Source organism: Triticum urartu, chromosome 6A, assembly GCF_056163025.1.
Source record: "Triticum urartu cultivar PI428250 chromosome 6A, HENAU_Tu73, whole genome shotgun sequence".
In the NCBI taxonomy this organism is placed as follows: domain Eukaryota; kingdom Viridiplantae; phylum Streptophyta; class Magnoliopsida; order Poales; family Poaceae; genus Triticum; species Triticum urartu.
Window position 1 is genome coordinate 576,986,725 of NC_141878.1, and position 17,073 is coordinate 577,003,797.

The 17,073-nt window shown below is 49.6% G+C and overlaps 1 protein-coding gene across 1 annotated transcript; it reads right to left on the bottom strand.

Moving 5' to 3' along the window:
• Window positions 1-9,472: 9,472 nt before the first annotated feature.
• LOC125515313 (Zinc finger (C3HC4-type RING finger) family protein) lies at window positions 9,473-15,984 on the bottom strand. The gene is made up of 2 exons (XM_048680764.2): window positions 15,038-15,984; window positions 9,473-11,981 (listed from the first exon to the last, which is right to left on the bottom strand). The coding sequence occupies exons 1-2, from the start codon at window positions 15,326-15,328 to the stop codon at window positions 10,053-10,055; spliced, it is 2,220 nt and encodes a 739-aa protein (XP_048536721.1). The 5' UTR covers window positions 15,329-15,984; the 3' UTR covers window positions 9,473-10,052.
• Window positions 15,985-17,073: the final 1,089 nt, after the last annotated feature.

Below are 17,073 nucleotides of genomic sequence, written 5' to 3' on the forward strand. Positions count from 1 at the left end.
AAGACGGGAGAAGGCATCCTTCCTGATTGTGACGGCACAGAGGTGTTGGGGAACGTAGTAATTTCAAAAAAATTCCTACGCACACGTAAGATCATGGTGATGCATAGCAACGAGAGGGGAGAGTGTGATCTATGTACCCTTGTAGATCGACAACGGAAGTGTTTGGTTGATGTAGTCGTACGTCTCCACGGCCCGACCGATCAAGCACCGAAACTACGGCACCTCCGAGTTCTAGCACACGTTCAGCTCGATGACGATCCTCGGACTCCGATCCAGCAAAGTGTCGGGGAAGAGTTCCGTCAGCACGACGACGTGGTGACGATCTTGATGTACTACCGTCGCAGGGCTTCGCCTAAGCACCGCTACAATATTATCGAGGACTATGGTGGAAGGGGGCACCGCACACGGCTAAGAATATGATCACACGGATCAACTTGTGTGTCTAGGGGTGCCCCCCTGCCCCCGTATATAAAGGAGCAAGGGGAGGAGGCCGGCCGGCCCCTATAGGCGCGCCAGGAGGAGTCCTCCTCCTAGTAGGAGTAGGACTCCTACTAGGAGGGGGAAGGAAGTGGGGAGGGAGAGGGAAAGGGGGGCTCCACCCCCCCCCTCTCCTAGTCCAATTCGGACCAAGGGGAGGAGGCGCGCGGCCCACCCTGGCTGCCCCTCTCTCTCTCCACTAAGGCCCATAAGGCCCATTACTTCTCCCGGTAGGGTTCCGGTAACCCTCCGGCTCTCCGGTTTTCTCCGAAATCACCCGGAACACTTCCGGTGTCCGAATATAGTCGTCCAATATATCAATCTTTATGTCTCGACCATTTCGAGACTCCTCGTCATGTCCGTGATTACATCCGGGACTCCGAACTAACTTCGGTACATCAAAACTCATAAACTCATAATATAACTGTCATCGAAACCTTAAGCGTGCGGACCCTACGGGTTCGAGAACAATGTAGACATGACCGAGACACGTCTCCGGTCAATAACCAATAGCGGAACCTGGATGCTCATATTGGCTCCTACATATTCTACGAAGATCTTTATCGGTCAGACCGCATAACAACATACGTTGTTCCCTTTGTCATCGGTATGTTACTTGCCCGAGATTCGATCGTCGGTATCTCAATACCTAGTTCAATCTCGTTACCGGAAAGTCTCTTTACTCGTTCCGTAATACTTCATCTCGCAACTAACTCATTAGTTGCAATGCTTGCAAGGCTTATGTGATGTGTATTACTGAGAGGGCCCAGAGATACCTCTCCGACAATCAGAGTGACAAATCCTAATCTCGAAATACGCCAACCCAACATGTACCTTTGGAGACACCTGTAGAGCACCTTTATAATCACCCATTTACGTTGTGACGTTTGGTAGCACACAAAGTGTTCCTCCGGTAAACGGGAGTTGCATAATCTCATAGTCATAGGAACATGTATAAGTCATGAAGAAAGCAATAGCAACATACTAAACGATCGGGTGCTAAGCTAATGGAATGGGTCATGTCAATCAGATCATTCACCTAATGATGTGATCCCGTTAATCAAATAACAACTCTTTGTTCATGGTTAGGAAAGATAACCATCTTTGATTAACGAGCTAGTCAAGTAGAGGCATACTAGTGACACTCTGTTTGTCTATGTATTCACACATGTATTATTTTTCCGGTTAATACAATTCTAGCATGAATAATAAACATTTATCATGATATAAGGAAATAAATAATAACTTTATTATTGCCTCTAGGGTATATTTTCTTCAAGAGGAACTCTCAATGAAAGCACCAATGTCGGTGTCAAAACCGGCGGATCTCGGGTAGGGGGTCCCGAACTGTGCGTCTAGGCCGGATGGTAACAGGAAACAGGGGACACTTTGTTTTACCCAGGTTCGGGCCCTCTCGATGGAGGTAATACCCTACTCCTGCTTGATTAATATTGATGATATGGGTAGTACAAGAGTAGATCTACCACGAGATCAAGGAGGCTAAACCTTAGAAGCTAGCCTATGGTATGATTGTTGTGTATGGAGTTGATTGCCTACGGACTACAACCCTCCGGTTTATATAGACACCGGATAGGGTTAGGGTTACACAGAGTCGGTTACAATGGTAGGAGATCTTGAATATCCGCACCGCCAAGCTTGCCTTCCGCGCCAAGGAAAGTCCCATCCGGACATGGGACGAAGTCTTCAATCTTGTATCTTCATAGTCCAGGAGTCCGGCCGAAGGTATAGTCCGGCTACCCGAACACCCCCTAATCCAGGACTCCCTCACCAGGTCTAACATGCCGCCTTCATACGTAGGTGGCGAAGTGTCCGGTGGCCAGCCGGACTGATGAATTTGCCGAGCTAAAGCGGCAACTTGATGTGGCAGATGCCGACATCGTGCTTGTCAACAAGCGGCTTGACGAGGCACAAGGTATGTAATTCCTCTGGCGGCACCTGGTAAGAGGAGCTTTATGCCAGTATCTTATAATGTGTGCGCTTGATGCAGATGGTGCTTCTGCCATGGAGAATCTTCGGGCGGAGCTTGCCCGAGCCAAGGAGCAAGCCAGGAAAAGTGATGCGGCTGCCGGAAAGGCAATTGAAGAGTTGAAAGCCGAACAGGCTGCTCACTGCCGAAGCAAGAAGAAATGGCCGAGATGGCCGTGAAGCTGAAGAACGCTGCTGACCGTTGCAAGCTTCTTGAAAAAGAAGATCGGGCGGAACAGACGGACCTGAATAAGGCCGTTGCCGATGCCAAGGATGCTCGCTCTGCGATGAGAGCTATGAAGGAGGAGCTGCGTCAGGCCGGAGAGATCGCGGTTGGAAAGCCCTTTATGCTGCGGAGGAAGTTCTGTGATCCTAAACATGCTCCGTTAGACCAGATGTGTAATACGGCGGACACCTATCTGGATTTGGCAGCGAGTGCCGCAGATGCGGCCGAACACTTCTGAGATGAAGAAGATCGCGAAGTGGAAAAGCTCTTCTGATCGCAGTTCCACAATCCAGAGCGTCCACTGTCATTAGCCGATCATTTGGCCGAATGGGCCGAGCTAAATAGGTTGTCCGGACTCGCCATGAAGTATGTCATGAGTCATCTATGGCGAGAGAGGCCAGAGCCGAAAAGTTATTTCAAATTGGTGCAGCAGTTCCTTGGTGCGGCGCCGCATATCAATGCGATGAAGAGGTCAGCGTGCATAGAGGGTGCGCAGATGGCTCTTGCCCGTGTCAAGACATACTGGGCGGAAATGGAAGCCACCGCTGTTGCATCCCCAGACTCGGATGGAAGCCGAGTACCTGCCGAGCACTATTTTCAGAAAGTTCTGCAAGGCGCTCGTTTGATAGAGACGCAGTGCTCGAAGGATACTATATTCGAATAGCATATATTATTGTAAAACAATATTTTTATAAATTGTAGAAGCTTTTTATACTTGTGCCTGCAAGTATTATGATACCTCCTGTGCGGCCGTTTAACATATATGTATATATAATCTGAAAGATGGCAGTCGTCGGCTTCAGCCCCCACGCACATAATGCGGGGGTGTTCGCAGAAGGCGCATTTTCACACTTGATCCAACATCTTGGTACTACAAAGGAGGTGATAGCGCAGCGAACTAGGCAATCGGACTATGATGCTTTATCACTTTCACTTAGCCATAGGAGTTTGACAGTGAGGCTACTTATATAGCCCCTGGTGGCATCTGCGCTCGCCCTAACTCGGGGCGCGTATGTGCCTGGCCGGGAAACGGCCCTTCGTTAATGCGGAGGAATCCTAAAGATTCCGGTAAGTCATCGAGTGGTTGACCAGTCTCACGCTATATCATGATAGTCAGTTTTCGGCTTTCTCTATTGAGGTGCTCGCCTGGCCGAACTGGGGCACAATCGCAGTACTTCTCCTGGTGCCGCCTTAGCTGATAGAGCGGAACGTAAGGCAGCAAAACACAGGAGCCGGGCAAACCCAACATTTGACCAAAGACATGATTCGGAGCTGATGCATATAAGGCCAAACTCGCGACGCCGAACACTCCCTAAGGTATTCAGTCTTTATGAGGGCGGGCGGGATAACGCCCTTAGTAATAAGCTCCTAGTGTCCAGGTACGCGCAAAACTCGACGTGGCCACATGCCAAAATGCCAGCCTCCTCCTTGGTTATACCAAGAAACCAGGGGATGTGTATCAACAAGAGACAGTAAAAAAGGTTTACGCAGGGTCTTAATCTGAAAAGAATCATTAGAACGGGTCCTTGCTGCACGTCTGCGCCTGTGTCTCCGTTGTGCCGTATCCTGGACGGGCGTAGCACGGTGTTCATCTGTAAAAAGAGAGGAACTTAGTTGAAGAAAAATCGTGCCGAACATAAGTATACTAAATAAACAAAGTATAAATTGAAATGGGTAACATTGAGCTTTATTGTCTCTTGTTTTATATGCGCGGAGCCCCTAGTACAGGGGTATACGGCTATTAAGCCTTTATCAATTGTATGTTTATGCCGGACTCGTCTAGCCATGTCCGTGGTCTTGACGACCTGTTTAGGTGCTTTGGCTGGTGAAGCCGCTTTATTGTGGGGCTGTCAAGGCAGCCGCACTGTCTTCCGCACGAGAGGAACACTCAATGTTTTCCCTTTAATGAGATGATGCCTCGTGGACCAGACATCTTAAGCGTAAGAGATGCATAATGCGGTATTATGTTAAAGTGGGCGAAAGCTTCGCGTCCCAGCAGTGCTTGATAGCTACTTGAGAATGGGGCGATGTGGAAAGTTAGTTGTTCGCGACGGAAGTTATCGGGGGAGCCGAACATAACTTCTAGCCAGAGAGAACCCATACAGCGGGCATCCGGGCCTGGCATTACCCCTTGAAAGGAGGTTTTGCTATGGCGAATTTTTGTTGGGTCTATCCCCATGTTGCGGATTGTGTCCTGGTATAACAGGTTTAGACCACTGCCGCCGTCCATCATGACATTTGTAAAGTGGAGTCCGCCGATTATTGGATCTAATTCCAAGGCAGTCCAGCCTACGTTCCGGATACGTCTAGAGTAATCCTGATGGTCGAAGGTGATTGGTTTTAACAACCATTGGCGAGACTCCTTTGGGATAGGCCGTATGGCGCGTATCTCTGGTGGCGCCGTTCTGTTCGTCACGTGAAGTAAGTTTACTATTTTGACTTCTTGTGGGAAATCCTTTTGTTTCGTGGTGCTCTGCTTGTGGGGTTCGTCGTCGTCCTCACTTGGTGTGTTGAGCCCCTTGTGTTCGGCGTTGAGTTTGCCGGCTTGCTTGAAAACCCAACAATCTCTGTGGGTATGGTTCGCAGGCTTCCCGGGAGTACTGTGTATTTGACATATCTTGTCCAGGATTTCGTTTAAGTTGGATAGCTCGTCTTTGTTATCGTTGAGGGGCGGCTTTCTCTGATTCTGCCGCGAGCTTTTGAATCCGGCGTTGTTCGCCGTGCTCTTTGGGCTGTTTCCCTTATTCCGGCGCTGGTCCTTGCTGCGTCGGGGTTTTCCGTTTCCATCCCTAACTTCGGATGTACTTGGGTTGCTGGTGCTACATCTTGCCAACCAGCTGTCCTCTCCTGCGCAAAAGCGGGTCATGAGGCTTGTTAATGCGGCCATTGTTCTTGGTTTTTCTTGGCAGAGGTGTCTGGCGAGCCATTCGTCTCGAACGTTATGCTTAAAAGCTGCTAGGGCTTCGGCGTCCGGACAGTCGACTATCTGATTCTTTTTAGTAAGAAATCTGTTCCAGAATTTCTGGGCTGACTCTCTGGGCTGTTGAATTATGTGACTGAGATCGTCTGCATCTGAAGGGCGGACATAGGTCCCTTGAAAATTTGCCTGGAAAGCATCCTCAAGCTCTTCCCAACTTCCAATGGTGTCTTCGGGAAGGCTTTTGAGCCAATGCCAGGCTGGCCCTTTAAGCTTGAGGGGTAAGTATTTTATGGTGTGGAGGTCATCTCCTCTGGCCATGTGTATGTGGAGGATATAATCCTTGATCCAGACCCTAGGGTCTGTTGTTCCGTCGTACGCCTCTATGTTTATGGGCTTGAATCCCGCTGGAAATTCATGGTCCAGCACCTCATCGGTGAAACATAGGGGGTGTGCGGCACCCCTGTATTTGGGTGTGTCGTGATGTTCGGATATTTGTTGTGTTACATTGCTTACTAGAGCTTGCTTTCTTGGCCCGTATATAGATCTGGCTGTGCCGTCTTTTTGATGCGGATCCTTTGGTGGATCACGTGCCGGCTTGTGTGCGGCGCCGCTTGCCGCTCCATGCTGGCCATGCGGTCGTCCATCCGACCGGATGGCTTTCCTATTTTTTGACTGCGGGGGCTCTAAGGCCTCCTCGTCAAATTCAGGTAGTAGCTTTCGCTTCGGATAGCTTTTTGTGCGGCGACTACCGCCATATTTGTCTGCGGTGTTACGTACTTTGCTCCATTTGATTCTGAGTGCATCTTCCGCAGTTTTGAGCTTCCGCTTCTGCTTTTTCAGGCTATGCGCAGTGGCGACGAGCCTTTTGTGGAGGTTCTTCTGCTCCATGAGTTTATCCGGTGTAAGGTCGTCCGGACTGTTGTTTTCGCCGGGGACAGGGTGTTCGGTTTGTTTATCCAAGTTGCCCTGTTCAGACGCTTGCTCGAAAGCATGTTCGTCGTCCGCCGGCTCATCCTGCTCTATGGCTGGGTCTGTATGGCTGCTGTCTCTATCGAGGCGGGGCTTGTAGTGGCTCTTCCGTCGCCGCTTTGATTGCTTTTCGAGTGAACGATCCCTCGTTGCATCCCTGTGTTCCTCGTTGTCGCTTCCTTTGGGTGTGTCCACCATGTATACATCATGAGATGAGGTGGCTGTCCAGTTCCCTATAGGCGTTGGTTCATGTTCATCTCCTACATCGTCGTCCATATCGTCGATGTCTTCGGAGTCGAAGTCGAGCACGTCATTTAAATTATCGACAGTGGCTACGAAGTGGGTGGTGGGTGGGCATCGAATTTCTTCGTCGTCCACATCCCAATCCTGCCGGTCATAGTCCGGCCAGGGTTCTCCTGACAAAGAGAGAGACCTGAGTGAATTCAGAATGTCGCCGAAGGGCGATTGTTGAAAGATGTCTGCGGCGGTGAACTCCATGATCGACGCCCAATCGGATTCGATCGTTGGGGCGCGGCGGGCTCGGGGTCCGGAAAGGAGTCCGGCACCTTGGAGTCACGGGCTTCGCAGAGGACAAGGCTGGTGTTCGGCTTGATCGCCGTAGAGATTGCAGCCCCCGAGGCGGTGTCTAACCACCCATCCCCGATTGGTGTGATTGGCTCCGAGCTAGGGGTCGGAGCGGACACAGATGCGGCCTCCAGGGCACTGTTCGGCGGCAGAGCTAGATCATGCCCATCGTGACAATGCGGCGCGCTCGGCTGTGGCTCGAATCCGTCGAAGATCAAGTCTCCGCGGATGTCAGCCGTGTAGTTCAAACTTCCCAATCTGACCTGATGGCCAGGGGCGTAGCTTTCGATCTACTCCAGATGACCAAGCGAATTGGCCCGCAGTGCAAAGCCGCCGGATACGAAGATCTGTCCGGGGAGAAAAGTCTCACCCTGGATCGCATCGCTGTTGATGATCGGAGAAGCCATCGGGCCTAAAAGTGACGACACAAAGGAACTCTCAATGAAAGCACCAATGTCGGTGTCAAAACCGGCGGATCTCGGGTAGGGGGTTCCGAACTGTGCGTCTAGGCCGGATGGTAACAGGAGGCAGGGGACACGATGTTTTACCCATGTTCGGGCCCTCTTGATGGAGGTAAAACCCTACGTCCTGCTTGATTGATATTGATGATATGGGTAGTACAAGAGTAGATCTACCATGAGATCAGAGAGGCTAAACCCTATAAGCTAGCCTATGGTATGATTGTTGTTCGTCCTACGGACTAAAACCCTCCGGTTTATATAGACACCGGAGAGGGCTAGGGTTACATAGAGTCGGTTACAATGGTAGGAGATCTACATATCCGTATCGCCAAGCTTGCCTTCCACGCCAAGGAAAGTCCCTTCCGGACACGGGACGAAGTCTTCAATTTTGTATCTTCATAGTCCAGGAGTCCGGCCGAAGGTATAGTCCGGCCATCCGGACACCCCTAATCCAGGACTCCCTCAATCGCCTCGCCTTCCCGAGTAGAGCACAAACCCAATCAACCTAAAAAATAGCATGAACCCTTCCGCTGGTATGGGTCGGGATCCATCGTGCCTCCATGGCCCTAAGACCACCAGAGGCGTGGCGGACCGGGGCGCCGACAGAAGGCAGAGAAACCCCAATTGCATATGCAGACGCGAGAGGAGGCGAAGGGTATGACTGAGTGTTTTACTCATGTGTGAAATTTTGTGAAGAAATAATATCGGTGATATTCTAGGCAAAAAAAATCGGTGCTATAAAAAAAGACCATGTTAAAGTAATTTTGATATATGATTTCTGTTTTTCACTAAAAATGGCACAAATGTCAACTTTTAGCATCATATATGAGTACAACAAATCGACTAGGTTAGCCTAAAATATAGAAGCTATATGTTTTTTTTACTATTTTTAGTTTTTTTCTATTTATAGTGGGCACAATGGAACCATATGCACTGTTGTATTTTTGTCTTCTTTTTAGAATTATATTTTTATCGGTATTTATTTTTAATATTCTGCTAAACTTTACTGATCAAGGTTAAAAAAGATAGAGGAATAGAAATAGGAGCATGGGTTGGCCTAGCCAAGCCAGATGTCTCTACCCGATAGAATGGCGAAACTTGGCAAGGCTATGAGCCTCTGCACTTGAGACACGACCTATGAAACAAAAATTACCACTGCGAAACTCAGATTTCCTACTAATGATTTTCCTAATGATTAAGCCATACGTGCCTCCTGTGCCATTAGCAATTTGTTTCGAATCTGAGGCCGCAAAGTATGTACATCGCTGTCACGGTCGGTCAGTCTGCGACTCTAGAAGAAGACCGTTGCGGTTGAGGCATTCACGTCAGCGCGCCAACCGAGCCCGACCGTGACCCTCCTGAGGGCCCCCATCCACACCGTACACCAGCCATAGTGGCCTGGAGAAAGCCCAGGCCCACTTCCCTGCTACTGCAACGGCTCCGGCCCACGGCCCGTTCTAAATCAGTATCGTCCATCCTCAGCTCAGATCGGGGTTGCGGTGGCGGCCACCGGCGACCGCAGCCTCCTCCCCGCCGTCGCCAAAACCCGCCGGAGAAATCGCGCCGCCCCGCCCCACACCTGACGCCGCGGCGTGCCTATCCACCAGCGCCGCCACGCGTGGGGGCCGTCGTTGCAGATACCGAGACACGACGAGCAATCGCCACCACCAACAGATTCACCGAGGTATGTGAAAACATGTGATGTACTTCTATCAGCTCATCTCCATACGCGACATGCATGCGAAATCAGTAGCATCCACCTACCCACCAACGCCTCCAACATCCATCAGCACATGAGAAACAAACTGACAAACTTCTGAAGAAAAAATAACAACACTGACACTAGGATTCAGAGCCTGCAAATTCACCATGTTCAGACAATAGGCAAGATCAGACTAGCCTTGCAACAAAGATCAGGTATGCATCCATGCGTTCACCAAAGAGTTGGATTCGGTTCGGTTCGGTTCACAAATGTATACCCATCTCTTTATGTACATCACCAACCACCACACAAAGGAGAGCTAGCAGTACATACAACAATACTGGAGTATACCCCCCTAACACCAAGTAACCAACACAGCACAACACAACACCCTCTCCCCCCTACCTTACCCATTTTCCCCCAGCACACTTATACCAGCCCCTGCCCCCTCTAACGAACTACAGTACAGAATTACCTCACCTTAACTCCCTCCATATACCCCCACCCCCACCACCACCACCACCACCAGCCCCCAAAACAAATTTACATCTCCTTATACCACACCATTTGTACCACCCCCAACCCAATCCCATCACCCCCACACCCCAACAAAAACCAAGAATCCAACTGACACCACTACTGCTGCTTCCACAGAATCTAAATTCAGCTAAAGATCCTTATTTTGGCGCCGGTCGACGGCGACGCCGGGAAACGTTTTTTCTTTACCTACCTAGGCTGCGGGCGCGCCGGGAACGACTTGGCGTGCCTCATCTGCGGGGTCTGTTTCGGGGTCGACGAGCGGGAAAGCGTCTGGGAGCGCAGCACCATGTCCACCATCGACGTCGTCTGGTAGGCCTGGATCAGGCTCTCGCTGTCCGTGGAGTCGCCGCGGGCGGTCGCCCTCTGCCACGAGTGCGAGCTCAGGCCCGACAGCACGTAGGCGCGCCCGGACGCCTCGTACCTCTGCCGGCTCGCCATCCTCTCCTGCATCTCCTTCAGCTCGGCGTCCAGCGACTGGCACAGCCGGTCACCGGACTGCCCCGACGCTGATCCCATGATCATTCTCCGGCAGTCCTCGAGCAGTGAGACAGCGTGTGCCAGCTCGCCACGCTCCGCGGAGAACCTTGCTGCGGCCATCACCTCGGCTGCATGAAGACGGTTCTTCTGCCGGTCCACCTGGATCGACACGGTTTGCACCGACACGAATGCCGGCCTGGAGATCTTCACCTGCACCTCAGCCATGTTGATGGTCTCCTTCATCAGCGGATCTTTGTAGACACAGCCAACTTTGAGAAGTGCCGTTTCTTCGCCACACCCTTGGGGAACGTTCAGAGTCATAAGAAAATCCCTTTCCTCTTCAGCATACAGGTCACCAACATCAATGGACCCATTCCTCTTATCATCTGCAATTCTGCTGGAGTAGCTGCCTGATCTGATGGAACCAAAGTGCACATCAGGGTGGACACTCTCCACCTTTACACGTAAATCCTGTGCGACCACACTCAAAAGTCCACCAATACATTGAGCAAATGCATCTTGGATGGTAACCTCTGTCTCGATGAATGAAAAGGTCCCACCAGAGGTTTGAGAGATCGAATGGAGCGAAACTGCATCATGGTCAGCACCGAACCCGAACACATGAACTGGTACCTGCTGACTACCATTAGTAGATGGCAAGAGCGCACAATACTCCGCTGATGCTTTCTGTGCACTGGCAGTTGGTGAGACTGTAAATGGTTTGTGTGCACCGGTACTTGGTGAGACTGTATATGTGTCTTGCCCGTCTGATAAAAGGATAATGCTGCAGACTGGATTCTTGGCCTGTCGTTCTTCAATCACTTTGGAGCCTTTTCTCAGACCCTCAGCAATGTTGGTGCCACCATTTGACGTCAGAGAATTGACTGCTAGCAAGCTTTGCTTACGACCAGATTCGGTCATCCGACGAAGAGGGAAGAGCCTGCGTGCAGATGATGAGAAGGCGATGACAGAAAGCCGATCTGAGGAGCCAAGGTTCTGAATGACAAACCCCATGGCCCTCTTCAGCAATGCAAGTTTGGTACCAGCCATGCTACCACTGACATCAAGCACAGTGATAAGATCAACTGGGGCTCGACCAGTGTTTGGGCTACTGTCATCTCCAGGTACATGCAAATTCTGAGCAAGGGGTGCCTTTAGATGAATTAGAACAGTGAAGCTTCTTTCTGAAGTACTTTCTGGTATTTCAGTGAACTCAGGGTGTGTCGTTATCTCTACTGTTCTTGAACATCCTTGCTGATGGTCATCGGTTGCTTCACACAAATCCAAGGGCTCATCATCATTGAAAACACTTCGGTCAGTGTCAGGCAACAAACAAGTTACATGATGAAGGCGGCCAGAAGAACGAGCACGAGGGAGTGGTCGCAATAGTGTCATGTGGCCGCCATTTTGCTGCCCATTAACAGGATTAATCCTTGCACTTCCTTGAGGGATTGCAGCAACCAGCGGGCCACGGAATGGAAGTTCCTTCCATTCGGTGCGACAAACTGGGCAATTGTTGCTTCCATGCTTAACATTTGCAGATATGCAATGGAAGTGAAAGGTATGTGAGCACTCTGCCGTGAATAGAGCATGGCCCTGACCAGGTTTCATTATGGTCAAGCATATTGCACATGTTTTCTGCAAAAAAAGAAAGGATATAAAAAGGATTAGGATACAGACATTAAACAGTGCTGAAAATGAATCTGGGAATGCATTTATCTGTGTACATACAGTAGTAGTAGCAACTATCAAGTGATGGTGCAAACTGAAGTAAAGAAGACCAGCCAATTAAATATCTAAACGTCACAATAATAAATGCATAGATCAAGAAGATGAAGTTAACCATGACTTTTTGATTTTTCAGTTGTCCTCGTCATTTATTTATTTTCTATAGATAGTTTTGCCGTGATGAATAAGTCATGGGTTGCTAAACCTTCCTCTATAAACCTTTGCCAAATGCTGCAGTTTGACAGTGTCAGGCTTCCACTTTCAGTGTCAGGCTTCCTCTATAAACAAACAAAACCTTGCTTACCGGCCGCACTTTCAGACTTTCAGTTGAGAAGAACAAACTTGCTCAAGGTATAGTCATGTGGCAAGGCGAATCCCATGGTCCAGCTAATTTACAATGGGATAGTAATCTAACATTATCTCAGTGATATAGGTGCCTTAGTTTGAATAATTCATTGATGACTAGCCACTACACCTCACCCTTATATGAACAGAAGATCAAAGGGCTGACCTTCCACATACATTTCAAAACACTACTAATTGTGTCCTCGGCCTTAGTCGCACCACCGTACACCACTGATTTTATAAAATAACAAAGGATAATGCAATTTAATAATTGCAGATGGGCATGACCAGAGTACTAATCCTTTTCCAATTCTGGCCACTGGGCACCCTAAAGCGAGACGGTGGTGGGCTCTTGGGAATCCATATGCCCTCTCCTGTCATAGGGAAAATTACATGAAAGAATGCAACAAGGGATCTGAGAATAGTGCCCAAGCAGTGGGATCTGAGAACAGTAACAAAACAGCTGTTCTGAAAAGGATGGTAGACCATGAAGATGAAGTTATCCATAAGTTTTCGATTTTTCAAACGTCGTTATCATTTAACATTTCATAGATATTTATGTTGTGATGAATAAGTCATGGATTGCTTGAATGCTAAAAAATACGTTACTATTGCCAACCACCCTCGAAAAACCTTTGCCAAATGTCACAGTATCAGGCTTCCATCAGAAAAGAAAAAAAAACTTACTCAGGAGCCGCACTTTTAGACTTTAGATTTGATAAGAGACTTGCTCAAGGTTTTAGGTAGTCATGTAGCAAGGCGAAGCTCATGGTCAAGCTACTTTACAATTGGAAGTGGTAATTTCTAACATTATCAAGTGATGTAGGTGCCTTAATTTGAAAAATTCATTGCTGACTAAACAATGCACCTCACCCTGTAAGACTAGAAAATCAAAGAGCCGACCTCTCACGAGCATTTGAAACCCAAAGCTAACCGTGTCCCCGTGTCCGTTTAGGACCCTTACACGTCACCGATGCAGTACATGAGAAGGGGCACTGCAACTTAATAATCCCCTTCTGTTCTGTTTTTTTTTTTTGCTGAGAGAATTCAAGAAGGGATCTGAGAACAATGCCCAAGCAGCTGTTTTGAAAAGGATGGTGGTCCATGAAGATGGAGTTATCCATGAGCTTTCGATTTTCCAAGCGTCATTGTCATTTAACATTTCGTAGATAGTTTTGTTCTGACGACCAAGTCATGTATTGCCTGATCGTGAAACAAATACATTAGTATTGTTGACCACACTCGAAAACCATTGTCAAATGCCCACTGTATCAGGCTTCTATCAGAAAAAAAAAGGAACAACCTTGCTACTGTGCACTTTCAGACTTTCAGTTGTGAAGAAGAAACTTGGTCAAGGTTTTGGTATTTACCTAGCAAGGTTAAGATCCATGGTCAAGCTAATTTACAATTGGAAGTGGTAATCTCCTAGCATTTTCGAGTGATGTAGGTGGCTTAATTTGAATAATTCATCGCTGACGAAACAATAGTACACCTCATCACCCTGTAAGGCCAAAAGAGCAAAGAGCTTCTGGGCACTCCAAAGAGAGATGGGAATCCAGCCCCTCCTGTTCCGATTTATCTTTGTTGAAATAATGCAAGGGAGTGGTATTCTTGTTAGAATTATCATAGTGATGTGGATGCCTTGATTTGAATAATTCAATTTTCTGACGAAAGAAACCACCTCACCATGTAAGACCAGGAAGAAGATCAAAGAGCTGACCCCCCCACAAACATTTGAAAACCCAAACCTAAACCGCTCCCCGTGTCCGCTCAGCGCCGCGCCACGTCATTGATTCCATAGCCCATAGCATAACTAGGGATACTGTCAGCTTAACTAGGGATACTGCAGCTTAACAATTTGCAAATTGGCATCATCTGGCGGAAACTAATCACCTTTTCCAAATCTGGCCTCTGGGCGCCCTAAAGGAGGCTCCGGTGGGCTCCCAGGCATCCATTCCATGGGCACCCACCCTCCTGTTCTCAAACGTTTTTTTCCCTTGTGTGTGTTGGAAGAATGCAAGAAGGCATCTGAGAACAGTGTCCAAGCAGCTGCTGCTGCTGTGAAAAGGAGCTATGTATGTCACTGCCTCCTCTTTATGCCTCCACGAAAAGAAGTGAAGTGAATGAGGATGGCTGGCTATCTAGGAGGAGGAGGAGGACTAGGACTAGGAGGAAAAGGTGAGTGATGAGGAAAAAGATGTGTGGACTATCCTTCTATCTATGGAGGAGGAGGAGGAGGAGGACCCCAGCAGTAAAGAAAGACAAACTCCCCCACTCCATGATGATATTCCCCATCCACCATTGCGTTGCCCCCATCTCCTCCTCCTTTTCCACCCCCTGTGTTCTTCACCGCACTTTGTGCGTGTGTGTGTGTGTGTGTGTTGAAGGAATGAAGAAAGCTACTTGCGCGCATCATTGGAAGCACAAGAACGTCACAGGTGTACAACCTGAATCCAAGCTTTAAGTACCTTTTTGTGAGGGATTAGAGCTTAATTAACTGAGAAAGCAAAGATAAATCAACACACTGGATAGATAGATGGATAGATCTTTGCAGCAAGTTCTTTATTTTTCTTTCGATGTTTGTTACAGAAGACATGGTTTGGTGGTGGTGGTGGTGGTACCTTGAAGGACTTGCTGCCGGACTTGGAGAGGCGGAGGCCGGCGGAGGTGGGCGTCGGGGTGGTGGGCATGAGCGCGCCGGGGCCCTTGGCGCTGCCCGGGTCGGCGGTGGGGGTGGTGTTGGCGCTGGTGGCGTAGGAGGAGGCGGAGGAGGAGGCCGCCGGCGAGACGAGCGCGGCCGTGGAGGAGCCCGTGGAGGGCGGGCCGGCGTCCAGGTCGTCCAGCGTCCGGGGCACGTAGACGCAGAGGTTGAGCCCCAGCGACATCTTGGCCTTCCTCCATCTGCTCTCCATCCGCTCCTCTCCGCGCAGCAAACCAACCAACCAACTGCTACGCACCACTTCAAGTCAAGCCGAGCTGAGCTGAGCTTGCTACTCAGTGACTGTACTGGTCGGTAGGTGCGGGGTGGGTGAGAGGCGAGGTCAGAGCTCAGAAGCCAAGCTGGCGGCGCTTTTGCTCCGTCGGGGGCTCGCTGACCGCCGCCGTGGAAGCCATGGCCATGGGGTAGAGATGAAGCAGAGCAGCTAGCAGGCAGGCGCTAAAATAAATGGATGGAGGGGAGGTGAGGGTTGGAATCTGGGACAAAGATTGTGCGAGAAAGAGAGAGAAAGCGGGATGGGTATTTGACCTCAGGCAGCCATGCCAAGGCAGAGAGAGAGAAGACGAAGTAGAGAGAGAGAGGAGGTGCGAGGGGGAGAGGGAGCAGCCTTTTAAGAAAGAGGGGAGGAGAGGGAGGGAGGGGGGAAAGGCAGCGAGCAAAGCAAGCGGGGGGCACAGTCCACAGGGCGGGGGAGGAAGAAAAGCTGGAAAGAAGGAGATGATGGCGAGGACTGAGTGAGTGAGCGAGCTTGCGAGGCGCTCAGCTCAGCTCAGGTCAAGTTGTCGATGGTGGTGCGTGAGTAGAGTACTCTACTGGCGAGTGAGTGATGTGTGGGCAACGGCTCGGCGGGGGAAGACGACGAGCTGGGCGCCCCATGTAATATAATCATCCTCGCCCTCTGTTTTCTGTTTCTGCTGGACGCGACACGACACGACATGTACGCTAACGCCGGCCCACCTCCCGTTTCCGTTTTCTCTGCCAGTGGCAGGCAACGCATATTATTCATTGTTATTCATTCATTCATTCACAGGTTTTGTTCTGTTCCTTGTTTCTTTTTCCATTGCCCTGATGATGATGATGATAACAGAAATGAGAAATTGGGAGGGCGGTTTTCATTTAGAGTGTGACCAGGTCTCAGTCGAGAAGTCTCAATCAAATGATGTAACATGTAAAAAAGAAAATAGAAAAACTAAAAAAAATACACGAATACTAGTGTAAGATCTCACGAACGTAGCGTAGCGTCGGCTGAGGTCTAACCAAGCCTAAGCCGACTGAGGTTTAACAAGACTGTTTCGTTTATATTTTTCTTACGGAGGGTCACTCACTCGTTTGGTGCTTGGTTTTGCCGGTGCTTTTGCGTCACGGGTATCTCTCGTGTCGCCATTGATGGGCACACGCATTTACACTCATTGTATGCCGGGTTGCTGTTCATGTGCCCGCTGCCACCACCACCACTAGCTGCTGCTACTACTACACCTCTGTGGAATTTTCTCTCCACTAGTAGCAGTGGTGCTACTCATGTACTACACGAGCCATGAATTTCGTCGAAACTAGTTAAGCTAAGCATTATCTCAAACCAGAAAAGCGTGTGGGATTTCTAGTTTTTCTATCACGTATTTCATGTAGGGGGGGGGGGGGGGGGGGGGGGGGAGCAGGGTGGCGCCTTTTGCAGCGCTGAACCTAAAACACGTCCCAGAATGGAACAGGGGCCCGAACCAGGCGCCAGCCAGTGCGTGCCCCCAAGTCGGGAGGGAAAGAAAAAAGCAATGATGGATGATGAACAGGAGAGAGTAGGCATGAAAAAAACAGTAGAAAACTGAAATGAAGTCATAGAAAAGCAGACCCTGACTTTATAAAGCAGGGTAGGGAACGAATGAATGCAATGAAACACATGGAGTAGTGCCCGTATGTGGCCGGCCGGCCGGCCACTGCCAGCGG